General features: G+C 55.7%; 1 protein-coding gene across 1 annotated transcript; it reads right to left on the bottom strand.

Annotated features, from left to right (window-relative positions):
* Positions 1–365: 365 nt before the first annotated feature.
* Positions 366–26,806, bottom strand: LOC140716254 (uncharacterized). Its single transcript, XM_073028863.1, has 13 exons — positions 26,774–26,806; positions 24,019–24,163; positions 21,879–22,028; positions 21,132–21,199; positions 19,466–19,567; positions 18,575–18,687; positions 17,254–17,431; positions 16,882–16,993; positions 15,209–15,443; positions 8,483–8,562; positions 7,798–7,892; positions 4,578–4,679; positions 366–1,111 (listed from the first exon to the last, which is right to left on the bottom strand). The coding sequence occupies exons 1-13, from the start codon at positions 26,804–26,806 to the stop codon at positions 1,094–1,096; spliced, it is 1,431 nt and encodes a 476-aa protein (XP_072884964.1). The 3' UTR covers positions 366–1,093.

The following is a 26,806-nucleotide window of genomic DNA, read 5'->3' as shown; positions in this document are numbered from 1 at the left end:
GTTGTAAGGAGAGACTATTCCTTTTGGAGCGGAGCAGGCTGAGGGGTGATCTGATGTAGGTTTATAAAATCATGGGGGGTGTAGATGAGGCGGACGGTCCCAGGGCAGGGGAGTTAAAGCTAGTGGCCACAGGTTTAAGGAGAGGGGGAAATTTTAATGGAGGCTGAGTCTTCCACACAGAGGGGATGGGTGTGTGGAATGAAGTGCCAGAGGAGGTATAGGCAGGGACAATCACAATGTTTTTTTTGACAGGCCATGGATAACCCAGTGGAACAAAGCGATTTGAGACTAGCTAGACATTTATCGGCACAGAAAGTGGGGCTTTCTGTGCTATCTAACTGTGCACAGTAAAACTGAGTCAAACAGACTGAGGTCCTGACTTTATTCAGCACTGCCCGTCGACATCACCGTCTTCATCTCAGTTCTTTCCCCACCTTTGCCGAGAAACGCCATGCTCACGAGACTGCTGCCTCCTCGATAAGCAGGAACATTTATTGTACAATCCAGGCATTCCTTTTTCTTTTCTTTCTTCTTTCTTTCAATAGGGATGTTAGGGGGGAGGGGGATGGGTAACACATATTTTCTTTTTCACACACTTTTATTCTGTAACTATTTGAAAACACAATAAAAAAAAGTTTTTAAAAAAAAGGGGAGGAGTGAGACTCGAGATGCAGAGTCACGACACACACCAGATCCCCAACACCCAGCACAACCCAGATCTCACCTCCCAGCGGTCATGTGAAACCTCAGGGACAACACCTTCCCCTCCAGGATGACAGCAACCCCCACCATCACCATCCTATTTTGCCTTGTCATAAGCTAGGCCCAATACAGGCCTCAGCGATGGTCAGCTCGAAGGTGAAAGAGAGAGGGTTCTTCCTAAGGATTGGGGGGACGTTGCAGAGAAGCTCAGCCAAAGGTCCATCCAGTGCCTGGGGGAGCATCTGGGCAGCAGAGATGTGAACACCTGTCCATCCCCACGTAATACTGTCTCTCATGTCAGCAGCTCAGGAATCAGAAGGCAGGAGCCCATGTCCACAGAAAGGCAGGCAGTCCAGCCAGGGGTCAAGGTGCAGGGAGAGCCTACACACCATCAGCTCACTCCCGGGTTCTGAAAGAGAGGAGAAAGGTACAAGATGAGCCCGGGAGCCTAGAGTCAGGGTCGTCCATCATGGAAAGAGACCACCTTCATACAGTGATGTACTGAGTGGCTGGAGTACTATCTAGGTGTTTCCACAACGCTCTCAGTGACAGCAAATGTAACTTTTCCACCTTATCTAGGCACCCCATGGTTTTTATAAGCTGCAATGTTACCCCTCAGCCTCCTTCACTCCAGGGAAAACAGTCCCAGCCTGTCCAGACTCGCCTCATAACTTAAGCCCCGCAATCCCAGCAAAGTTTTTGTGAACCTTTACTACACCCTCCAGCTTAATCACATTTCCGATAGCTGGGCGCCCAGAACTGTACACAGTGCCCCAGGTGCGGTCTCACCAGAGACGTATGCAGTTGTATCGCGATGTCCCAGTTCCTGCGCTCATAGCTGTGAACGCAGGCCAACGTCCTCCTCCAACCACCCTGTCTATCTACGTACCTGTGATGCAACTATAAATCCATCCTATCTGTTCACCATACAGTACACGTGACGACAACAACTTGTCACATTCAGGGAACGACATTCAAAGATAATATCAAAGTACAGATATACAACCCTGAGAATCTTTTTCCTGCGAGCATAGTCAGCAAATCTATCGAGTAGTAACTAACAGGATCAATGAAAGATCAACCGGAGTGCAGATGACAACAAACTCTGCAAATGAAAATGTAAATAAATAACGAGACATGAGAGAAAGGTTCCTTGAAAGTGAGATTTATTGGTTGTGGGAACATCTCAGTGATGGGGCAAGTGGGTGTAGTTATCCCCTTTTGTTCAAGAGCCTGATGGTTGAGGGGTAGTAACTCCTCCGGAACCTGGAGGGGGTGAGTGCTGGGGATCTTGTACCTTCTACCTGACGGCAGCAGTGAGAGGAGAGCTTGGCCTGGGTGGTGGGGGTCTCTGATGATGGGTCTTGTCCTGGGTGGTGGGGGTCTCTGATGATGGGTCTTGTCCTGGGTGGTGGGGGTCCCTGTCGATGGGTCTTGGCCTGGGTGGTGGGGGTCTCTGACGATGGACGCTGCTTTCCTACGACAGTGTTTCATGTAGATGTGCTGAATGGTTGGGAGGGTTTTACCCGAGATGGACTGGGCCAAATCCATTGGTGTTTCCATACCAGGACGTGATACACTCTCCGCTACACACCTATAGAAGTTTGTCTAAGTACCTATCACCCCATGTCTCTCTGTTCTACAACCCCCTGCCAGCCACTAGGCAAATTCTGTCCTGGTTTAACTGCTGTGAAAATGAACCTCTCACCTCCATGTTCCTTGTACTGAATATGAAATCAGTACATTGGTTCATTATTGTCACATAAACCAAGGTACAGTGAAAAACTGGTTCTGCACGGCCCCCAAGCAGATCACTTTACCACATCTGTACACCAAGGTTGTACAAGGGAAAAGCTCTAACAGTGCAGAATAAAGTGTTACAGTTAAGAGAAACTGCAGTGCAGGCAAACAATAAGATGCAAGGGTCATGACAAGGTCAAGTCAATTTTATCGTACTAGGGGACGTTTCAATAGTTTTTATGGGTGGGATAGAAAATGTCCTTGAACCTATTTGGGATTTTGAATCTTCTGTCCAGTGGAAGCAGGAAGACGGGCCAATATCGGGGATGGGTGGGGGTGCTTTGATTATGTTGGCTGTTTTCCCACCATAAATGTTAACCTCTCATTACCACGTCCCTTGTACTAAAATAATGTCCTGATGTAGAAAGTGAGACTGTCACATTAGAGCCGACACCTCCCAAGACAACAGATGTATGGGTGCGTGTCCTTTCAGCAAAACCACCCCTTTCTGATCCACCGTAACCCTCCTCACCTACTGCTCGCCACTTCTGTCACGGCCAAATTAGGCATATCCACCAACCCTAATAAGCTGCGGAACATTACAAGCTAGAAAACCCTGGTTTATCACCACAGGCACACTTATCACACACAGGCAAGGTTGGAGATAAGGCAATCATTCACAAGCTCGGCTCAATAATTCTACCTGAGAACTCCCTTACTGAAGAAAAGATACTGGTTTTGGAGGCGGCTCACCTGGTGAGATCGAGTTGCCTGCTGGAGTTCAAAAGAATGAGAAGGGATCTTACAGAAACAGTTGTATGAAAAAGTTTGTGCACCATTTGCAATTACCTGTTTTTCTGCATTAATTGCTCATAAAGTGTGGTCTGATCTTCATCTGAGTTAAAATAATAGACATACACAATTTGCCTAAACTAATAACACAAAAACTATTGTACTTTTCATGTCTTTATTGAACACATTGTTTAATCATTCACAGTCCAGGCTGAAAAATTACGTGAACCTCTGTATTTCATAACTGGTAGAATCTCCTTTAGCAGCAACAACCTCCACCAAACGTTTCCTGTAGCTGCTGATCAGACTTACACAACAGCAAGGAGGAATGTTAGACCATTCCTCCATCAAAACTGTTTCAGTTCATCAATATTTCTGGGACACCTTGCATGATCAGCCCTCTTCAGGTCATGCCACAACATCTCAATTGGACTGTGACTTGGCCATTCCAAAACACAAATTTTCATCTTTTTAAACCATTCTGTTACTGATTTACTCTCGTGTTTCGGATCATTGTCTTGTCGCATCATCCAACTTCTATTAAGCTTCAGGTGACGGACCGCTACCCTGACATTCTCCTGTAAAATGACTTGATACAATTTTGAATTCATTATTCCCTCAATGATTGTCAGCTGTCCAGGCCCCGAGGCAGCAAATCAGCCCCAAACCATGATGCTCCTTCCACCATGTCTCCCAGCTGGGATGGGGTATTGATGTTGGGGTGTACAGTGCTCTTTTTTCCCTTCAAACATAGAAGTATTGCATGTTGTGCTCTCGGTGTGATCTTCGCAGGATGCCCTCCCCTGGGGAGAGTAGCAACAGTACTGAATTTTCTCCATTTGTAGAGAATTTCTCTTAATGTTGACTGATGAGGGCACCTCCAAAACCCACACCTCCACGATCCACAATCACACTTCCAGTCTCATCTCATTGATTGGAACACCAGACTCCAAAATAGCTGTCGTAGAAGGCATTACCCCAGAGGTTCACATACTTCTTTGAACCTAGACTGTGATTGTTTAAACAATGTACTCAGTATTGATGACAAGTACAATTGTTTGTGTGCTGTTAGTTCAGGCAGATTGTGTTTTGTCTATTATTGTGACTTAGATGAAGATCAGACCCGCTTATGAGTAATTAATGCAGAAAACCAGGTTAAGTGCAAAGGGTTCACAAACTTTCTCCTGCAACTGTAAGACTACGAAAGAGACAGATAGGACATTTGCCTTTATAAGATCAAACTAACCCTGACCTCCTACATACCCCAGTCCCACTCTTAACCCAGCGTCTCCCCCGGTCCCTCCCTAACCGACTCCCCAGCCCGGTGCGAGAGAAAGACTCACCGGCAGCCCATCCAGGGGGGGCACGGCTGGGGGGCCAAGGTGCTCGAGCAGGGTGGGGATCAGTGTGTTGTGCTTGGTCCTCTGGTAGAGTCGCAGGGGTCTCTGGGCAGAGTGGCAGTGGGGGGTGGTGGGGAAGGAGAGAGGAAGTCAGTGTGTGTCAAGATCAGTACCATATCCAGCTGTAACAGAGGCCTCAGGGCACAAAAAGGGTGGGAGGAATGAGAAGAGCCATTCAACCCCTCTATCCTATCCCACCATTCAATACCTCCAGATCTTTGAACTGTCCCAGATCTTGTCTCCCTTTCTACTCAGGTCCCAATCTACAGTCCCCCAAATTCTCAGTGATTTGTCACCTCCTCTTTAAATAGCCTCGCAGACTCCAGGGGAGAGAATATTCCAGGAATTCACCACCCCTCTGAGAGAAGGTAACCTCTGTTTTAGTGAATGCCTCATGAGGGAGTGAAATCACTCACGTCCTCAGCGTCCTAGTCCCTCACCTGATTCCATGCCCATCATCTGGCTCCACCCATCATCTGTCAGCCCCTTGTCCCACCCCCTCCCACAACTATCCATCATCCCCTCCTCATCTGGCTCCACCCATCACCTGTCAGCCCCTTGTCTCACCCCCTCCCACAACTATCCATCATCCCCTCCCCATCTGGCTCCACCCATCACCTGTCAGCCCCTTGTCCCACACCCTCCCACAACTATCCATCATCCCCTCCTCATCTGGCTCCACCCATCACCTGTCAGCCCCTTGTCTCACCCCCTCCCACAACTATCCATCATCCCCTCCCCATCTGGCTCCACCCATCACCTGTCAGCCCCTTGTCTCACCCCCTCCCACAACTGTCCATCATCCCCTCCCCATCTGGCTCCACCCATCACCTGTCAGCCCCTTGTCTCACCCCCTCCCACAACTATCCATCATCCCCTCCCCATCTGGCTCCAACCATCACCTGTCAGCCCCTTGTCTCACCCCCTCCCACAACTATCCATCATCCCCTCCCCATCTGGCTCCACCTATCACCTGTCAGCCCCTTGTCCCACCCCCTCCCACAACTATCCATCATCCCCTCCTCATCTGGCTCCACCCATCACCTGTCAGCCCCTTGTCTCACCCCCTCCCACAACTATCCATCATCCCCTCCCCATCTGGCTCCACCTATCTCCTGTCAGCCCCTTGTCCCACCCCCTCCCACAACTGTCCATCAACCCCTCCCCATCTGGCTCCACCCATCACCTGTCAGCCCCTTGTCCCACCCCCTCCCACAACTGTCCATCATCATCTCCCCATCTGGCTCCACCCATCACCTGTCAGCCCCTTGTCCCACCCCCTCCCACAACTGCCCATCAACCCCTCCCCATCTGGCTCTTTCCCCACTTCCTCCCTCCACCACCTGCCCTTCATCCCCTCTCCAATCTGGCTCCGCAGCCTCTTGTCCAAGATCCCTCCAAACTGCTGCAGACTTATCAACCCATCCCCTTCCTTCCCATTCCCAACTCGAATCGTTGACCCACACCTCCTGCCTCCACAGGTGCCGAGTTCTTTCATGCATTACGTCTCCGAGTTGAATCACCTCAGCACTCTCTACGGGGAGGGGGTCGATCAGCAGAACACACACCTCCCCTCCCCACTGCTGACTCCTCCAGATGCCCCCCCCCCCCCCGCTAAAGCAGCAACCCTAACTCAGATCAGCTGTAATACAACTCCAGTTGAGGATAGTTAGACCACGCTGTGTGCTACCCCGGTCACCACAGTCCTGCCCTGGAGAGAGGGGGTCCCAAGGACACCGGACGGCTCCAGTTACAGGGAGAGGCTGGGCAGGCTGGGACTGTTTGCCCTGGAACAGCGGAGGCTGACGACGGACCCGATAGAAGAGGCATAGAGAGGAGAGACGGTGAGAAACGGTTCCCCGTGGCAGAGGTATTGCAGGACACAGCTTTGGGACGAGGGGTGGGAGGTGTAGGGGGATTGTTTGCAGTGGGTGGGAGCTGGAGGAGGGGGACGTGCTGCCCAAGGAGGTGATGGAAGCAGACTCTCACAAAGTTGAGGAAGCAGCTGAACAAAATCTCGCATCTCCAGGGTGTGGAAGGCTATGGGACAGCCCACGTGATAGTAAACGGGATCAGCTTCTGAGATCATGGACCCAATGGCCACTTCCTCTGCTCTACACTCAGGTGAGCTTTTCTTCGAGTAATCGGCCAGTGGCTCTGTCCTCCCAGCCACCAACGAAAGTCACAACCCCAACCCCAGTCCCAAACCTGCAGCCCCTCCTTCCGTACCAAAACAGCCCTGCCAGGCAACCACTGGGGGGCATCTTGGCTGATGGAAGTCCTCCCTCCCCTGCCCTACCCCTCCCTAATGGAAGTCCTCTCTCCCTCCCCTGCCCTACCCCTCCCTAATGGAAGTTCCGCCCTCCCCATCCTACCCCTCCCTAATGGAAGCTCTCCCTCCCTCCCCTGCCCTACCCCTCCCTACTGGAAGTCCTCCCTCCCTCCCCTGCCCTACCCCTCCCTAATGGAAGTTCTTCCGCCCTAACCTTTCATCTCATCTCCTTCCCCCTCAATGTCTTTGCTTCTATCGATGGAAAATTTCTCGGTGTCAACCCCCTCTGCCCCCCCCCCCCCCACTGCCTCCTTTCCTCTACGAAATCACGGCTGGGCTGATCTCTCTCTTTCCCCTTCCCACCTCTGCAACCCCAAAAGCCATCTCCCCTCTATGAGTCCGAGGTCAATCTGCTCTCCCCCCGGTGTTTACAGGTCCCTGTGGCCCACACAGTCTGTGTCGACCACAAGCCACCCCATCATCTGCACCCCACCCCAACATTCCTCCATTCTCCCTCTCACCCACACACTGGCAATTCCCAGCAGATTCAGCCACTGACACATTTGTCTCGGGACACGGGAAGGAGAGAGCTAATCAATCTCCCTCTCTCTCCCCCCCGCACCAGAGGTGGGGATTGAAGCCGGATCTCCAGCATCATCTGGCGTGCCTCTAACCGCGCTCCGAGCACGGCTGAACCCGCGTGGACACAGCCCGTTGACCTCAGCTCTGCAGCACGGAGACCCACTGGCAGGAAGCCCCCCTGCACTGACCTCCAGCACCCTGGCAGATCAGTGGGACTCCCCTGCTGCCCCCCCAGGGTTCTCCTCGCAGACCTGCCCTACTCTCACCATAGGGTCAGGATGATGGGGGGGGGGTAAACAAACCCCTCACCTTGCCCCGGAGGCAGGTGGTGAGCAGATCACTGTCCTCATCCTCGGAGTCCAAGACCACTTCCATCTTCTTGCAGCTCTCCTCCTCCTCTGGCCCTGCGGGGAGGGGCATAAACAGGTCATGACCGGGAGTTGTCTCCCCTCTGCCCTCCCCCACCGTCTCCTTCCCTCTCGGAGATCACAGCCAGGCCGATCTTTCCCCTTCCCCTCCCCACCTACCCTCCAGAGGCCAAGGTCAGTCCGATCTCCCCCCTCTATCCTCACCCACCACCTCTCCTCTACAGGGGCACAGCTGGTCTCATCTCCCCCATCCCCTCTCTCCCAGATTCCAAACCCCTTCCTCCCCCAGTTCTCTGTCATATTCCCCCACGTTCAGTTACCTGACGCCCCCAGCTCTCTGGGGGGAGAGAATTCTCGAGATTATCTGCCCCCCCAGTGAATCCTTCCCCACCTCCAACAACCAGATGGCCCCACATGTTCTGAGTGTACCCCCCTCCAGTTCTGAACTCCCCCTGCCCTCAGGGAAAAGAACATTCTGTCAGCCTCTCCCCATCACCCTCAGGATCTCACACCTGTCACAATGAGATTGTGTCTCATTCCCAGAGCTCCTGCATACCGGGTGTCCAGCCCAACCAACCCATCCAGGAACCACTGCGCCACCGTCTGCGTGGGGGGGTGGTCATTACCTCTGACCTCGGTGTCTGGCTCGTCCCCGCTCTCCGGTACGTCTAGCCGGCTCCGACATCCGCATCCCGACTCTTTGTTCCTGCACCAGACAGAGAGGGGTCAGTCCGAGCAGGAGAGACGAGGGTGGGGTTCACGCCTCTGGGGGAGGGGGTGATTCAGGCCCAGAAGCCTGAGGTGGGGAGACGAGGGTGGGGTTCACGCCTCTGGGGGAGGGGGTGATTCAGGCACAGAAGCCTGAGGTGGGGAGACTAGGGTGGGGTTCACGCCTCTGGGGGAGGGGGTGATTCTGGCACAAGCCTGAGGTGGGGAGACTAGGGTGGGGTTCACGCCTCTGGGGGAGGAGGTGATTCTGGCACAAGCCTGAGGTGGGGAGACTAGGGTGGGGTTCACGCCTCTGGGGGAGGGGGGTGATTCAGGCACAGAAGCCTGAGGTGGCGAGACGAGGGTGGGGTTCACGCCTCTGGAGGAGGGGGTGATTCAGGCACAGAAGCCTGAGTTGGGGAGACGAGGGTGGGGTTCACGCCTCTGGGGGAGGGGGTGATTCAGGCACAGAAGCCTGAGTTGGGGAGACGAGGGTGGGGTTCACGCCTCTGGGGGAGAGGGTGATTCTGGCACAAGCCTGAGGTGGGGAGACTAGGGAGGGGTTCACGCCTCTGGGGGAGGGGGTGATTCAGGCACAGAAGCCTGAGGTGGGGAGACTAGGGTGGGGTTCACGTCTCTGGGGGAGGGGGTGATTCAGGCACAGAAGCCTGAGGTGGAGAGACTAGGGAGGGGTTCACGCCTCTGGGGGAGGGGGTGATTCTGGCACAAGCCTGAGGTGGGGAGACTAGGGTGGGGTTCACGCCTCTGGGGGAGGGGGTGATTCAGGCACAGAAGCCTGAGGTGGGGAGACTAGGGTGGGGTTCACGCCTCTGGGGGAGGGGGTGATTCTGGCACAAGCCTGAGGTGGGGGGACGAGGGTGGGGTTCACGCCTCTGGGGGAGGGGGTGATTCAGGCCCAGAAGCCTGAGGTGGGGGGACGAGGGTGGGGTTCACGCCTCTGGGGGAGGGGGTGATTCAGGCACAGAAGCCTGAGGTGGCGAGACGAGGGTGGGGTTCACGCCTCTGGGGGAGGGGGTGATTCTGGCACAGAAGCCTGAGGTGGCGAGATGAGGGTGGGGTTCACGTCTCTGGGGGAGGGGGTGATTCAGGCCCAGAAGCCTGAGGTGGAGAGACTAGGGAGGGGTTCACGCCTCTGGGGGAGGGGGTGATTCTGGCACAAGCCTGAGGTGGGGAGACTAGGGTGGGGTTCATGCCTCTGGGGGAGGGGGTGATTCAAGCACAGAAGCCTGAGGTGGGGAGACGAGGGTGGGGTTCACACCTCTGGGGGAGGGGGTGATTCAGGCACAGAAGCCTTAAGAACACACTGAATTTCTGAGTGTCCATGAACAGCCTCACTACTTGGCACTATTCTCCTTCTTATTGTAATTTTAATATCTTTCACTGCTGCTGCAAAACAACAAATTTCACGACACGCATTAGCACTGACGTAGAGAGGACGGGTGGGGGAGGACCACTGAGTACGAGAGTCGGGAAGTCACATTGCAGCTGAATATAGCACTGGCTCGCCTGCACTTGGTACGTTGTGTTCGCCCCGTTACAGCGATGGTGTGGAGAGGGTGCAGAGGAGGTTCCCCAGGGTGCTGCCTGGACTAGAAGGGACGAGCTATAAGGTTTGTTTTCTGGAGCGGTGGACGCCTGAGAGAGATTTATCTGATTACGAGAGGCCAGACAGGGTAGAGAGTCTGCCTTTCTCCCCAAGGGCGAAATGTCGAATACGAGGGGCAGAGGTGACCCGAGAGCCGGGTGGGGTGGCCGAGAAGGCGGGAGGCACACTTGCCCTCATCACTTGGGGCACCGAGTTTGAGAATCGTGTTGCAGCTGTATCGAAACCCTTCTTAGGCCACACTTGGACTGGATAAAACCCCAACCGGGGGCTCGAACGTGGGAATGATGATTTACACTCCACCCCCCCCCCCCTTACTTCACCATCTCAAAACAAAGGTTCTGGACAGAGATGGGGAAAAGTTCCTTGTCTTTACCTTGGGTGAGGGGGGTTGTGGAGAGCTGAATCCCTGGAATTCTCTCTCTCTCCCCCCACCAACTCCCTGAGGAAAGTCAGTCGGTGAGTTCTGGACATGGAGGGGAATCGGGGAGAGAAGTTCAGCTTGGGAACGTCCCCTCGGCCTTTCACGTCTGTAACAACAGTCACACTGATCAATTCTTTCTTGCACCTGATCCGAAGCCCACTATTCCATGGGCCTGTCTAAAAGCCCTGCATCTGCCCCCCACCACGGTCCCTGGCACCCACTGCTCTCTGTCTAAATAAACTTTCCCCCTCCCTCCTTAAACCCATGACCCACAGTATTTACCATTTCCACCCTGGGGGAAAGACTGTCTACCCCTGTGGCCTCGTAGTTTTACGCCGGGTGGTCTAGGACACCGGATTTGTGCTCCAGTCTCCTCGGAGGGAAGGGTTCAAATCCCAGCACAGCCGGAGGTTTACTTTCCTGTGGATGGGACAGAAGTGTGGCGGCCAGTGTAATGCTTTCACAGCGCCGGCTGTAAGATCGGGGTTCAATCCCCAGCATTTCCTGTACAGTTTGATCTTTCTCTCGTTTCCTCCACACGCTCTGGTTTTCTCCCACATCCCAGGCTGAGGTTAGAGAGTTGTGGGCATGCTACGCTGGCACTGGAAGCATGACAATGGTATGCCCAGTGCAATTCCCTCTGATATAATTTGACAAAAGTGACACATTTCACTGTATATTTCCAGGTACATCAGACAAAGAAAGCTAATCTTTAGGTTTCCAGTCAGGTCTCCCCCTCAGCCTCTGGTGCGCCAGGAAAACACGCCCTCTCCAATCCCAGGCAGCGTCCGGGTGAGACTCCCCCGCGCCCACTCCAATCCCAGGCAGTGTCCAGGTGAAACTCCCCCGCACCCTCTCCGATCCCAGGCAGCGTCCGGGTGAGACTCCCCCGCACCCTCTCCGATCCCAGGCAGCGTCCGGGTGAGACTCCCCCGCGCCCACTCCAATCCCAGGCAGCGTCCGGGTGAGACTCCCCCGCACCCTCTCCAATCCCAGGCAGCGTCCAGGTGAAACTCCCCCGCACCCTCTCCGATCCCAGGCAGCGTCCGGGTGAGACTCCCCCGCACCCTCTCCGATCCCAGGCAGCGTCCGGGTGAGACTCCCCCGCGCCCACTCCAATCCCAGGCAGCGTCCAGGTGAAACTCCCCCGCACCCTCTCCGATCCCAGGCAGCGTCCGGGTGAGACTCCCCCGCACCCTCTCCGATCCCAGGCAGCGTCCGGGTGAGACTCCCCCGCACCCTCTCCGATCCCAGGCAGCGTCCGGGTGAGACTCCCCCGCACCCTCTCCAATCCCAGGCAGCGTCCGGGTGAGACTCCCCCGCACCCTCTCCAATCCCAGGCAGCGTCCGGGTGAGACTCCCCCGCACCCTCTCCGATCCCAGGCAGCGTCCGGGTGAGACTCCCCCGCACCCTCTCCAATCCCAGGCAGCGTCCGGGTGAGACTCCCCCGCGCCCTCTCCAATCCCAGGCAGCGTCCGGGGTGAGACTCCCCCGCACCCTCTCCGATCCCAGGCAGCGTCCGGGTGAGACTCCCCCCGCGCCCTCTCCGATCCCAGGCAGCGTCCGGGTGAGACTCCCCCGCGCCCTCTCCGATCCCAGGCAGCGTCCGGGTGAGACTCCCCCGCGCCCTCCTCCGATCCCAGGCAGCGTCCGGGTGAGACTCCCCCGCACCCTCTCCAATCCCAGGCAGCGTCCAGGTGAAACTCCCCCGCACCCTCTCCGATCCCAGGCAGCGTCCGGGTGAGACTCCCCCCGCACCCTCTCCGATCCCAGGCAGCGTCCGGGTGAGACTCCCCCGCGCCCACTCCAATCCCAGGCAGCGTCCAGGTGAAACTCCCCCGCACCCTCTCCGATCCCAGGCAGCGTCCGGGTGAGACTCCCCCCGCACCCTCTCCGATCCCAGGCAGCGTCCGGGTGAGACTCCCCCGCACCCTCTCCGATCCCAGGCAGCGTCCGGGTGAGACTCCCCCGCACCCTCTCCAATCCCAGGCAGCGTCCGGGTGAGACTCCCCCGCACCCTCTCCAATCCCAGGCAGCGTCCGGGTGAGACTCCCCCGCACCCTCTCCGATCCCAGGCAGCGTCCGGGTGAGACTCCCCCGCACCCTCTCCAATCCCAGGCAGCGTCCGGGTGAGACTCCCCCGCACCCTCTCCAATCCCAGGCAGCGTCCGGGTGAGACTCCCCCGCACCCTCTCCCATCCCAGGCAGCGTCCGGGTGAGACTCCCCCGCACCCTCTCCAATCCCAGGCAGCGTCCGGGTGAGACTCCCCCGCGCCCTCTCCAATCCCAGGCAGCGTCCGGGTGAGACTCCCCCGCGCCCTCTCCAATCCCAGGCAGCGTCCGGGTGAGACTCCCCCGCACCCTCTCCAATCCCAGGCAGCGTCCGGGTGAAAGTCCCCCACGCCCTCTCCGATCCCAGGCAGCATCCGGGTGAGACTCCCCCGCGCTCTCTCCGATCCCAGGCAGCGTCCGGGTGAGACTCCCCCGTACCCTCTCCAATCCCAGGCAGCGTCCGGGTGAGACTCCCCCGCACCCTCTCCAATCCCAGGCAGCGTCCGCACCCTCTCCAATCCCAGGCAGCGTCCGGGTGAAACTCCCCCGCGCCCTCTCCATTCCCAGGCAGCGTCCGGGTGAGACTCCCCCGCGCCCTCTCCGATCCCAGGCAGCGTCCAGGTGAAACTCCCCCGCGCTCTCTCCGATCCCAGGCAGCGTCCGGGTGAGACTCCCCCGCGCCCTCTCCAATCCCAGGCAGCGTCCGGGTGAAACTCCCCCGCGCCCTCTCCAATCCCAGGCAGCGTCCGGGTGAGACTCCCCCGCGCCCTCTCCAATCCCAGGCAGCGTCCGGGTGAGACTCCCCCGCACCCTCTCCGATCCCAGGCAGCGTCCGGGTGAGACTCCCCCGCGCCCTCTCCGATCCCAGGCAGCGTCCGGGTGAGACTCCCCCGCGCCCTCTCCGATCCCAGGCAGCGTCCGGGTGAGACTCCCCCGCGCCCTCTCCGATCCCAGGCAGCGTCCGGGTGAGACTCCCCCGCGCCCTCTCCGATCCCAGGCAGCGTCCGGGTGAGACTCCCCCGCGCTCTCTCCGATCCCAGGCAGCGTCCGGGTGAGACTCCCCCGTACCCTCTCCAATCCCAGGCAGCGTCCGCACCCTCTCCAATCCCAGGCAGCGTCCGGGTGAGACTCCCCCGCGCCCTCTCCAATCCCAGGCAGCGTCCGGGTGAGACTCCCCCGCGCCCTCTCCAATCCCAGGCAGCGTCCGGGTGAGACTCCCCCGTACCCTCTCCAATCCCAGGCAGCGTCCGCACCCTCTCCAATCCCAGGCAGCGTCCGGGTGAGACTCCCCCGCGCCCTCTCCGATCCCAGGCAGCGTCCGGGTGAGACTCCCCCGCGCCCTCTCCGATCCCAGGCAGCGTCCGGGTGAGACTCCCCCGCACCCTCTCCAATCCCAGGCAGCGTCCGGGTGAGACTCCCCCGCGCCCTCTCCAATCCCAGGCAGCGTCCGGGTGAGACTCCCCCGCGCCCTCTCCGATCCCAGGCAGCGTCCGGGTGAAACTCCCCCGCGCCCTCTCCGATCCCAGGCAGCGTCCGGGTGAAACTCCCCCGCACCTTCCTGCGATGGCGGGACCAGAACTACTCGTAGCTCTCCAAGTTTGACAACTGCAACATGACTTCCTGATTCCTACACTCAACGCCCCAGCTGAGGAGAGAGGCATTCCATAATCCCTCTTCACAACTCCATCTACTTTCTGTGGACTCGGACCTCGGTGCCTTAAGGGCCCGGCCGTTTACTGCATACTTTCCTCTTTCACCTCCTCACGCTCGTCCAGATTAAACTCCTGACTCTCATTCCAACGGACGGGGACGAGCAGGTTGCACGTCTCCAGGGCAGGAAAACGGGGCCAGAGGGTTGGACCATCAGCTGAGGCGCAACACAGATAGCAGGACAGGCAGGCTGAATTGCCTCAGATTATTTTTTTTTTGGGATGTTTACAATACGAACATTGCCAGCCAGTTTGCAAAGCCTGGAGAAGTGAACGAGTTCAGGATGTTGTTGGACAGGGAGACCCGGGGTACAAGTACACGGTTCCCTGAAGGCGGTCAGGCACTGAGTACAGGAGATGGGACATGGCGTTACAGCTGCCGATGAGAGCTCAGAGTACTGCACACAGTTCCTGGTCTCCCTGCTGGAGGAAGGGTGGCAGAAGAGGTTAACAAGGACGTTGCCAGGAATGGAGAGGCTGAACAGGCTGGGACTGTTTTCCCTGGAGTGGAGGAGGCTGAGAGCTGATCTTACAGAGGCTAATAAAATCATCAGGGGTGAGGTAAGATGGACGGTCACTGTCTTTTCCTCCAGGATAGGAGGGTCCAGAGCAAGAGGGCTTTAAAGTGAATTAAAAGGGGATTTGACGGGCAAGTTTACCACACGGAGGATGTGGGAGAGGTGGGGACAGTTATAACCTTTAGACAAGTATATAGACAGCAAGGGTTGAGAGGGATGTGGGCCAGATGCAGGCTCGGGTAGGTATAGGGCCTGTGTGACTCTGTGACACCAGTCACCCTCTCTCTGCATTTGGGAATGGGGGGCAGGAACTCACTCTTTCTTTGTGGCCCGTGGGTACTGTCTCCGGCTGGGAGGGGGCAAGGCAGACCGGCCCCTCCTCCCCCTCAGCGATCTCCTACTCTTCATCTTCTTGCCTGGCGCCCGCCGGCAGGGCATCTGCGGTCGTGGGAGGTGGCCATCCACCACTCCCCCTCCTGCCTCCACCTCGCCTCCCTCTGGGCTGTCAGCTCCCTTCCCAGGCGGGCTGGGATCCAACACAAGGGGGGTTCCTGGAAGGGGAATGAACAGGTGTGAGGGTAAACCTGATTACCCCCCCTGTCCTGGGAAGATTCATGCTCCCGAGCCCCAGACACAGACCCATAGCCCTGGCGGGACATTGAGAGGGAACTGGCTGACTAGGCTACAGAAATCCAACCTGTCACCATCGACCCTCACCAACTTTTATCGATGCACCATCAATTCTATCCGGAGGCATCACGGCCAGGTGCTACGGCAAACGCTCTGCCCGTGGCTGCAAGGAACTGCAGGGAGCTGGGACACAGCTCAGCGCCCCTTGGAAACCAGCTTCCCCTCCATGGACTGTCTATACTTCTCAGTGCCTCGATAAAGCTGGCAGGGTAATCAAAGACCCCCTCCGTCCCATTGGGCAGAAAGAAAGCAGGGTCGAGGACAGCTTCCGCCTGCTGTTGGAACACTATTAAATGGCTCCACAGTAGGACGAGTTGGATCTTGGCCTCTCAATCCACCCCATTATCATCTTACACCTTATCGTTTCCCCGTAAATTTTTACACTTTATTCTGCATCGTCTTACCTTGCTCTACCTCGCTGCAGTGTGTAATGATCTGATCTGTGTGAACAGTGTGCAAGACAAGCTTCTCTCTCTCTCTCAGTACACGTGAGCGTTACAAACCAATGAGATCTCGGAGGTGCTCGGCAGATCAGAGGCCAGCCCCCCCCCACCGGTGTTGGAACACCCACCCACCTCACACAGTCAGGCCTTCCCACTACACTCCACGGCCCCCCTCCCCGTGCGAAAGGAAAAACGCGCAGCTGCGGTTACTCCACGACAAGATATCAGGATCACAGCAGACTTCACCCGGAATGAGGGAAAGAGGCAGGAGGCGAGAAGCAGGCCGTGTCTCTGCCTGTTACTGACTCCTGCCTCTTGCTGCACTTTCTTGTCACCTGTAACCTGTGTACGACTGTAGCACACTCACACACACATGGTGTCAACACACATACTCTTTCAATGGGTGAAACACACACACACACTCTCAATGGGTGAAATTCACACACACACTCTTTCAATGGGTGAAATTCACACACACTCTCTTTCATTGGATGAAATAGACACACACACAACATTCATTCATTGGGTGAAATTCACACACACAGTCTGAATGGGTGAAATACACACACCACACTCTTACAGAAACCCTGACTCCCACTCGGTGTTACACACACATACACACACAGACCCTGGGGGTTAACGTACAGAGAGACAGAAACACACACCATTGTTGAGAACTAAGGTCCCTCTCGTCACAGGCATCGACCACAGGAAGAGCTGCAAGTTTTCAGGCTGAAGGGACTGTGGGCACCCCCCAACCCGTGGCGCAGGGCAGGTCCAACCCCTCCCACCCCTGAACAGTGACGAGGGACCCTGCGTTGGGGGATAGGGCAGTGCGGGGTGCCCAGGAACCTACCTGGATGCAGGGAGTGTGTAGAGCCCATGTTGGACAGCAACAACTGAAAGCAGCTGGTGGGGAGCTGGGACAGGGCCCCGACCACCGGCAGCTCCACGTCAGCACGGCAGGGCTAGAGTCGGGGGGAGGGAGGAAGAGACGTCGGAAAGCTGGAATCTTTCTGCAACCCCCACCCCTCCTAGACCACCCCCCCACCCCCCAGTCACCACGTACAGTAGAGTGTTCAGTGAGGCTCCAGGGTCACCGTCAGCCCTTGCCCTGTGACCCCTCCACCCTACGCAGTGACCTTTCCCCTCTCAGCAGTGCCCCCTCCCCACCCACAGTGCCCCTCGCCGTCCACGGTAACCCCGGCCCACGTCCGCCCCACCTCACCTGCAGCCTGGGAGGGGCCTGCGCCTCCCTACTCTCAGCAGGAGCTCCCACAGCAGCTTGTCCAGGGCGGCCATGAAGCCCTCGCCGTAGTGACTCTGCCCCTCGTCCTGCAGGGAAGGCAGCCCCATCATTCCCTGCGCACAGCACGATCCCACCATCCACACTGCAGCCACCCAAACTGGGGGGTGGGGGGGGGGCGTACGGCAAGCCCCCACCCCACCCACACAGGCAAGATCCCGACAGCCCCACCCAATGGGCACAGCAAGATCCCGAATTCCCCAGCCCCACCCACTGAGCTCGTCAAAATGACACCCACGCGCCCCCCCCCCCCAAGACGGCAAGCGCACAGCAAGATCCCTACCACCCCAACCCCATACACCGGGCGCACAGGCAAGATCCCAAAATCCTCCTCCCCAACAGGGCACAGAGCAAGATCAGGACGTCCACAACCCCACCCCACAGGGACACAGCAGTGGTCCTGACATTCCAACCCCCACCCCACAGGGACACAGCAGGGTCCTGACATTCCATCCCCACCCACAGGGTCACAGCAGGGTCCTGACATTCCACCCCCACCCCACAGGGACACAGCAGGGTCCTGACATTCCATCCCCACCCACAGGGACACAGCAGGGTCCTGACATTCCACCCCCACCCACAGGGACACAGCAGGGTCCTGACATTCCACCCCCACCCACAGGGACACAGCAGGGTCCTGACATTCCAACCCCACCCCACAGGGACACAGCAGGGTCCTGGACATTCCATCCCCACCCACAGGGACACAGCAGGGTCCTGACATTCCACCCCCACCCCACAGGGACACAGGCAGGGTCCTGACATTCCACCCCCCACCCCACAGGGACACAGCAGGGTCCCTGACATTCCACCCCCAACCCACAGGGACACAGCAGGGTCCTGACATTCCACCCCCACCCACAGGGACACAGCAGGGTCCTGACATTCCATCCCCACCCCACAGGGACACAGCAGGGTCCTGACATTCCAACCCCACCCCACAGGGACACAGCAGGGTCCTGACATTCCACCCCTACCCACAGGGACACAGCAGGTCCTGTCAGCGCCACTGTCACACCTAATGTGCACACAGCAAGATCCCAACAGCTCTCAACCTCCTCCCCCCAACTCCTCTCTACCCTCTGTTCGAGTGGAAACCACCCTCCCGTCTTTGCGGAGAAAAGTTAAGGGGTGTGATGTGAGAGCCGGTTGGGGGGGGGGAGGAGGAGTGACAAAGAGGTGAGGGAGTGTGGAGACGTGAAGGGGAGGTGGGAAGCTGCCATCGTTCTCTCCCCCTCCCCACCCCCGCTCTACCTGCAGGAAAGAGGTGCGGAACGATGGGTCCCTCAGGAGGTACAGGACCAGCTCCCGGAACTGCTGCTCAATCCCACGCACCTTCTGGGAGTCTGCGACTGTCTGTGGGGCAGGGAGGCAAAACCATCAGACCCTCTGTACCTCCCCCAACCCTCTTTCCCCCCTCCATCCAATTCTACCCCCCACCCCCCCCCCATCCGATGGACCAGTGGCCACGTGGGTCAGTGAGTAAGTTTTCCCAAGTCGGATGTGTAACAGGGCCCAGGGAACAGTGAAAGGTGAGGGGGGTACAGGGAACCCGAGACAGTATCTTCACCCGGAATCGAGACTGCACTCCCGGAGGGGCAGATCCCCACAACGTCCGAGTAGTACTGATATGAGCGGAAGTGTGTCGTTTTGATCCACTACCTCGTCTCCGCGTATAAATGAGTGGAGTTTGCACACTCGCCCTGATCGTGTGGCGTTCCTGTTCCCTCCCTCACCCCACAGACATGCGGGTCACTGGCTGAACCGGCCACTGGCAATTGCATCCCCCCCACCCCAAGTGTGGAGGGGAGGGGGAGACTCCAGCGGGAATGAGTGGGCCAGCGTAGATTTAAGGGGCCGGACCTCCTCCCATTATGTCAGAAGGGAAGGCAGATGAGGTTATGGGCCAAGTGGAGTTAAACGGGACACCAGGTACAGTTTGGAGATAGTGGGCTGAAGGGCCTGTTTCTGGATCGTGTGACTCTCTGAGAAACTTCGGCAGGCCACCTCGTGTAGAGCCGGACCAAAGGGCACCAGTGAGCACAGAGAATCGTCTGGCCCTCCAAGAGACCCGAGCCTGGCGGGGGCTGCCAGCTCGACGGGACCCTTTCCAATACCCCTCAAAGAGACTCACCGCCTCAGAGGACTGAGGTGGGTCTTCCAGCGGGAAGAGATCTCCCAGCCGGGTCCGGATGTCGGCCAGGCGACAGCCCTTTCGGAACATTTCCAGGATCATCTGCGGATAATCCGGGGGGCGGGGGAGGAACAAGGGGGAGATCAGAATCAGGTTTAATATCACCAGCGAATGCTGTCAACTTTGCTAAATACACGACAAATAGAGAAAAAACTAAATTACAGTCAGTATATGTATTAAAAAGTTAAATTAAATAAGCAGTACAAAAATGGAAATAAAAAGTAGTGAGGTAGTGTTCGTTGTTTCATGTCCATTCAGAAATCTGATGAACAGAGGGGAAGAAGCTGTTCCTGAATCGCTGAGTGTGTGCCTTCAGGCTCCTGTACCTCCTCCCTGATGGCAGAGGGGAAGAAGCTGTTCCTGAATCGTTGAGTGTGTGTCTTCAGGCTCCTGTACCTCCTCCCTGATGGTAACAGTGAGAAAAGGGCACGATGGATGTTGGCTTTCTGAGGCAATACCCCTCGAAGATGTTTTGGATATTCTGGAGTGCAGTTCCCATGATGTAGCTGACTAATTTTACAACTTTCTGCAGCTTACTTCGACCCTGTTCCCCCCCACTTCCCCCCCCACCCCCCGTACCAGACGGTGATGCAGCCAGTCAGAATACCCCCCCCACGGTACATCTGTACAAATTTTCAAGTGCTTTAGTTGACAAACCAAATTCCTGAAACTCCTCACAAAATACAGCCGTATCTTTCCTTCTTTATATCTGCATCGACACGTTGGGGCCAGGTTAGATCCTCGGAGATATTGACACCCAGGAACTTGAAACTGCTCACTCTCTCTCCACTTCTGATCCCTCTGTGAGGGTTGGTTTGTCCTACCCTTCCTGAAGTCCACAATCAGCTCTTTGGTCTTACTGACGTTGAGCGCAGGGTTGTTGCTGCGACATCACTCCACTGGCTGGTATACCTCGCTCCTGTACGCCCTCCTCGTTCCCACCGGAGATTCTGCCAACAATGGTTGGATCATTCGTGAATCTATAGATGGCATTTGAGCTGCAGTCATGGGTGTAGAGAGAGTAGAGCAGTGGGCTAAGCACACAACCCTGAGGTGCGCCAGTGTTGATTCTCAGTGAGGTACCGTTTCCAATCCGCACAGATTGTGGTCTTCCGGTGAGGAAGTTGAGGGGCCATTTGCAGAGGGAGTTTTGCAAGCTTTTCCAATCTGGGTTGTGGAACGATGGTGTTAAATGCTGAGCTACAGTCAACAAACGGCATGCTGACCTCGATATCTGCATTGTCCAGGTGATCCGTGGAGAGCCTCTGAGGTCCTGTCCACCTACCCTGTCGATCGGCAAATTGCTGTGGGCACACGTCTTTGCTGAGACAGGAGTTCATTCTGTTGAAGCAGGTTGTAAATTCTGTCTGATGGGGAGGAACATGGATGTGGGGAATGAGGGACTTGGGAGGGGAGGGGATGGAAGGGAAGGGTTAAATCCCTCTCCCCCCTCGCTCCCCACCCCTACCTTGGCCTTCAGTCCCAGCTGCAGCTTGGCGAGGTGCCGGTAGGGACACCAGCCCCGGGGCAGCCGCGCAACTCAGCGTCTGCAGCAACTCCAGCACCCCGGTCGTAACCGCTCACAGTCCCGGCGCAGGACGCACACCCACACGGCCAGCACCGTCACCTGCAGGGGGGTGGCCAGCAGCCGGGAGCCCGGCCGCGGGCTGGTACCTGTGGGGGGGAAGAGAGGGGGGAGATGGGCGGAGGGACGGGGAGGAGAGGGTGAGGAGGGAGCAGGAGAGGGGGAGAGTGGGGAAGGGGCCAGGAAGGAGGGAGAGGCGGGTGGTGAGGTGAGGGGGTGAAGTAGAGAGGAAGGGGCAGGGAGAGGGAGGGGAGAGGTGTGAAGTAGAGAGGAAGGGGCAGGGAGAGGGGTGGTGAGGGGGCAGGGAGAGGGAGGGGAGAGGGGTGAAGTAGAGAGGAAGGGGCAGGGAGAGGGGTGGAGGTGAGGGGCAGGGGAGAGGGGGTGAAGGTGAGGGGCAGGGAGAGGGAGAGGGGGTGAAGCGGAGGGAGGGGAGGGGGTTTAGGTGGAGCGAAGGGGGAGAGGGGTGGAGGTGAAGGGCAGAGAGAGGGATGGGAGGGGGTGTTGGTGAGGGGAAGGCAGAGTGGTGGACGTGAGGGGGAGGGTTGGAGTGGAGGGGAGAGGGGGTAGGTGGAGGGGGAAGGGAGAGGGGTGGAGGTGAGGGGGGAGAGGGAATGTAGTACAGGAGTCAGAGGGGGCGAAGGGAAGAGAAGGAGACGGGGAGAGTTAGAGCGGTACGTGTTAGGCAATTGACCCCTGTTTCCCTCCCCCCCCCCGTTCCCCACCCCCGGGGTTACTCACTCTCTCCCCCCTCACTCATCGCTGCCCCACCCCCTCCGGACCAGAAGCGCGTCCCCGCCGCCGCGCTCTCCCGCCATTTCTCTGCGCCCCGCCCTCCCGCGGCAGCGACACTCCGGCGCAGCGGCCGCGACTGGAAGCGCAGGCGAGCAGACGGCGAGACAGAAGCCACCAGTCCGGATACTCTCTCCAGACAGAAAGGGGAGGGGGAGGGGGGTTGCAGACAGAGGTGATGGAGGGGTCGGGGAGAGAGAGGAGAGGGTAGGGCGGTGAGTCGGGTATTTAGGGAAATCCTGCACGAGGAGTCCCAAGTCCCTTTGCACCTCTGTTCTTTGAATTTGCTCCCCATTTAGAAAATAGTCTACGCTTTTATTCCAAAACGCGTGACCATACTGCACTTTAATCCATCTGCCACTTCTTTGCCCATTCTCCTGATCGGTCCAAGCTTTTCTACAGTCTCTGCTTCCTCTGTAACCACTACCCGCCCCCTCCATCACCGACCCCAGCAGCTCTGCACCCCCATCACTGCTGTCACTGTGCCCCACGCACACCCAGCGTCTCCCCGAACCACCTTCCACCGCCACTGCCCCCTCTGTCTCCGACCCCTTCCTCCCCTGTCTTACCGCTCCCACCCCTCCCCTGTTCCCAACAATACATACCACCTGCCACTTTGTCAATTCTACTGATCTGTCCAAGTCCTTCTGCAAACTCCCTGCTTCGTCTATAACAGTGATTCCCAACGGGGAGCGGTTCCCCTAAGGGGGTATTAGGGGAAATAGAAGTCATCGTGGGGGGGGGGTGTTCAAGATTCTTGTGGGGGGCGGTAAGAAGCACATTAACTTGAGGCACAAGACCCGATCGACCATGACAACTTCCGATAGGAATTCCCAGTTTGTATTCATTTTTTATTTTAATTTAGCCCCATTAATGATGGATAAATACATACAGTGTGAGCCTAAAGGCGGTGAATGCTTGAATTCTAATCCTGTTAAGAAACAGAAACTACAGCAAGTGCATCAATACGATGTTACATACCTGGAGTATGGTTTTATACCGTTCCTGTCAGATCAGCGACGCCCCATGTGGCTTATTTGTGATACTGTACTGCCTAATGAAGCCATGAAACCATCAAGACTGCGGGAACACTTCCGTAAAAGACACCCGGAAAAGGCTACTTAAGCTACTCTCCCTCTGCCACTGTCACTCAGTTCCAGAAGGTGAAAGAAGCATTTGCAAAGTATTAACAAGGGAAAGTCTGCAGATGCTGGAAACCCACAAAACCAGGCGGCACCTGTAGGAAAATGCACGGTTGACATTTTGGACCGAGTCCTGAAACGTCAGCTGCTCTTTTTCCACAGAGTCTCCCAGCAGCTTGTGTGCGTTATTTGAAAAGCGTTGCACATTCAGTCATTTGCCAAGACAGCTAAAAATGACCTTGATAGTGGTCTCATTGCTTCTTATAACATTTCCAAAATGTAGTGAAGCGTTAGGCAATTGACCCCTGTCTCCCTCCCCCCCCCCCACGGTTCCCCACCCCTGGGGTTACTCACTCTCTCCCCCCTCACTCATCACTGCCCCTCCTCTGGAGAAAGTGTGGAAAACCTCATACAATTGGTGAAAGATTAATCATGCCAAGGGGCTCCTCACTGTTCCCAATATGGATAAAATCAGTTCCTCTGTAGCTCATCAAATTGATGAAGTGAGTGAAGATGAAGACAGTGAGTGAAGATGAAGACACTGAGTGAAGATGAAGACAGTGAATGAAGATGAAGACACTGAGTGAAGATGAAGACAGTGAGTGAAGATGAAGACACGGAATGAAGATGAAGACACTGAGTGAAGATGAAGACAGTGAGTGAAGATGAAGACAGAGTGAAGATGAAGACAGTGAGTGAAGATGAAGACAGAGTGAAGATGAAGACAGTGAAGATGAAGACAGTGAGTGAAGATGAAGACAGTGAATGAAGATGAAGACAGTGAATGAAGATGAAGACACTGAGTGAAGATGAAGACAGTGAGTGAAGATGAAGACACTGAGTGAAGATGAAGACAGTGAGTGAAGATGAAGACACTGAGTATCAATTATGCACAGATCTATGAAAAACAGAGTTTGACATGCAACTGGATGAGTCACCTGTGCGAGACAACGAGGCATTGCAAACAGGCTATGTACCCTGCCGGTGAGCAGCTTGTTGATCGAAGGAGCCAGTCTTGTGTGGTGGAGCCTGGCTTCCTGCATCGGAGTTAGGTGTGTGAAGGCGGCGTGCAGTATAACTGTTGGTGACTATCTTGGACGTTGCTCTTGCGATCACAAGACCCTGCCGGACAGTGACAATGCAAGATACCACAGGATCGCTTCTCTTGTGTGACGGTGTGACAGGAAGCGGGGAAGCTGCGGTTGTTACAAGAATTGGGCCTCCAGCCGCGGAGTGTGCACTGGCCATTCTTTCTTGTGTGCCCGAGCGAAGGTTTCGCGGTCTTGTGTTCGGCAGAAGATGCCAGAACAGGGAAGTCGTCGTCTGCAGGACGGAGTGGACTTGGAATGGGGTCGGGAGTCGACACCCTGGGGGAAATCGAACAGACGGGAAAACCGTGAGCTCCGACGTCACGCATCAAACTGTTTCATGAGAATGGGCCCTTTTTCTTTTCTGTTTCTTTACTAACTTACAGTCAAATTAAGAATTATGAAGCTAAATCGTTTAATTGCGTATTGTGTACTGTTTGTTATTTTGTGGAACTGATTTGTAACAGGGGAACGCATCGCGCAGCATCCACCCAAATGAGATTTCTCAAGTTTGGCCAGACTGGGGGCTGTCTTCCCCTAGATCAGGCTGCTAGCCAAACCCGAGAGTTATAACATCTTTTGCCTTTGTTAGTGGAGCCGCTGAGTTCAAAAGCTTTACAAAGCTGGGTGAGCCACCTTTGGAGGGCGGTGTCCATTTCGGGTCACTCTGCTACAGGAGAGGGTGCAGAGAGTGTTTAGCAGGATGCTGCCCGGATCTGGGGAGGGTAGGATCGAACAAAATTGGGTGGTCTTCTCCGGAATGTCAAAGGTGAAGGGAAGATCTGATTGAGGTCTGTAAGAGTATAGACCGAGTGGACAGCCAGCATCTTTCTCCCCAGGGTCAGTAAGAAGCGCCATTAGCATTTCAGGTCAAGTTTATTGTCATTAAATATACCGTACACTGTCAAACGAGGTGCGTCTCCGAACCAGGGTAGTACACATTACACACATATCACGTAGGAGAGAATTAAATCTACAAACAAATTAGGGATAAATAAACAAAGTGGATAAATTAAATTTTGTGGGGCGCAGAGCAGATTAACCAGTGACACGGCAGGGAGTTCAGGGGCCGAATGGCCTGGGGGAAGAAACTGTTTCCCATCCTGACCGTTCTTGTCTTTATGCATCGGAGTCTCCTGCCTGACGGTGGAAAGTCAAAGAGGATGCTGGCTGGGCGGGTGGGATCCTGGATAATACCCGGTGGGGGCCCTGCACACGCAGCGCTCCTGATAAATGTCCCTGATGGATGGATGATGGATGATGATGATGATGATAAGGGGTGATGATGATCCGCTCGGCCTTTGTAGGGGCTTGCCGATGCTCGACTGCTCCCATACCAGGTGGAGATGCAGCTGGTCAGGACGTTCTCAATGGTGCTCCTGCAAAATTTACTTTTTTGGTTTAATTTCAATTATCCGAGATAAACTAGCAGCCTCACGATGGGCCCCTGTGGATAAAATTAAAATGGCCTGGGAGCAGGACTTAAATATCTCCTTATCCGAGGAGAGCTGGGACTCAGTTCTCAAATTGGTTAACTCAACCTCCCTTTGTGCTCGCCATTGCCTTTTACAGTTTAAGATTGTTCATAGAGCCCATATGTCTAAATCTAAGCTATCTCGATTCTACCCTGGCATTAGCCCACTCTGTGATAAATGCAAGAGGGGCGTGGCCTCTCTCATCCATGTGTACTGGTTCTGTCCTAGCTTGGAGAAATTCTGGAAAGATGTCTTCACTACGTTATCGTGTATTCTGAATCAGCGCCTAGAACCAAACCCCTTAATTGCTCTGTTCGGTTTTTGGGGCGAGACAGATTTATGTCTGGGTCCGACCAAATGCCGAATACTATCCTTTGCCTCTCTCCTGGCGAGACGCTTGATCCTCCTTAGATGGAGGGATGTTGCCCCGCCCACTCATGCGCAATGGCTTAACGACATTATGGCCTGCTTGGACCTCGAAAAAATTCATTATTCAGTTCTGAATTCGGATCTAAAGTTCCATAAGGTCTGGGGACCTTTTATCGAGTACTTTCATAACCTTCCTCTTGACTAGGGGTTTTGTTTTTTTTCTTCTTCTTTTCGGTCCCTTGCTTTCAGCTCCCTTTTTTTTCTGGTAGTAGGCATTATTATCCTCTGTTGCTAAGTGTATTCACAGTCTGGGAGTTTGACTGTTCTGACTTATACTCTCTATATTGAGTTGCAGTTGGTCTGGAGTTGTTGTTTTTTTTTGTGTTGTGGGGCTTGGGGAGGATACTAAGCTTACTTGTCTTTAATTTAGGTGCTTTTTTATTAAATTCTCTTCCTTTGTAGCATATTGCTATTGTATGCTGAATTTTGCACTGCATTAATGTTCCTCATTGGGATTTGGGGTTTTTAATTTGTAAAATGTTTTGAAAAACTAATTAAAAATTTTTTAAAAATTTACTTTTTATCGTGTGACGTTATTGCTTATCAAGCGGTCGTAAATCAAAGCAACTGGACTCGCTGTGTTGTCTAGAAGCCATTTGGCCACTCATCCGAGAGGCTTCTCCGGTCCTGATCCGCGACGGGAGGGTTTTCAGCTTACAAACTCTGAGAGCTGTTTCAAGGTGCAGCAATCACGAGGGTCGTTAAGGGTCGTGGAGGTATGAGAGGGTCATTAGTCTTACCTTAGCATGAATGCAGGTGGCTAAAGAAGACAT

Source organism: Hemitrygon akajei, chromosome 25, assembly GCF_048418815.1.
Source record: "Hemitrygon akajei chromosome 25, sHemAka1.3, whole genome shotgun sequence".
NCBI classification, from domain to species: Eukaryota; Metazoa; Chordata; class Chondrichthyes; order Myliobatiformes; family Dasyatidae; genus Hemitrygon; species Hemitrygon akajei.
Note: the sequence above shows the minus strand (reverse complement) of the source record. Positions and strands in the feature narration are given on the sequence as shown.

Coding starts and splice junctions, on each gene's coding strand:
- LOC140716254 (XM_073028863.1), bottom strand. CDS start 26,806: ATGTCTTCTTTAGCCACCTGCATTCATGCTAAG. Junction 18,688..19,465: donor CACCTCAGTCCTCTGAGGCG/GTGAGTCTCTTT, acceptor CCTGCCCCACAG/ACAGTCGCAGACTCCCAGAA. Junction 15,444..16,881: donor TACACACTCCCTGCATCCAG/GTAGGTTCCTGG, acceptor TTCCCCTTCCAG/GAACCCCCCTTGTGTTGGAT.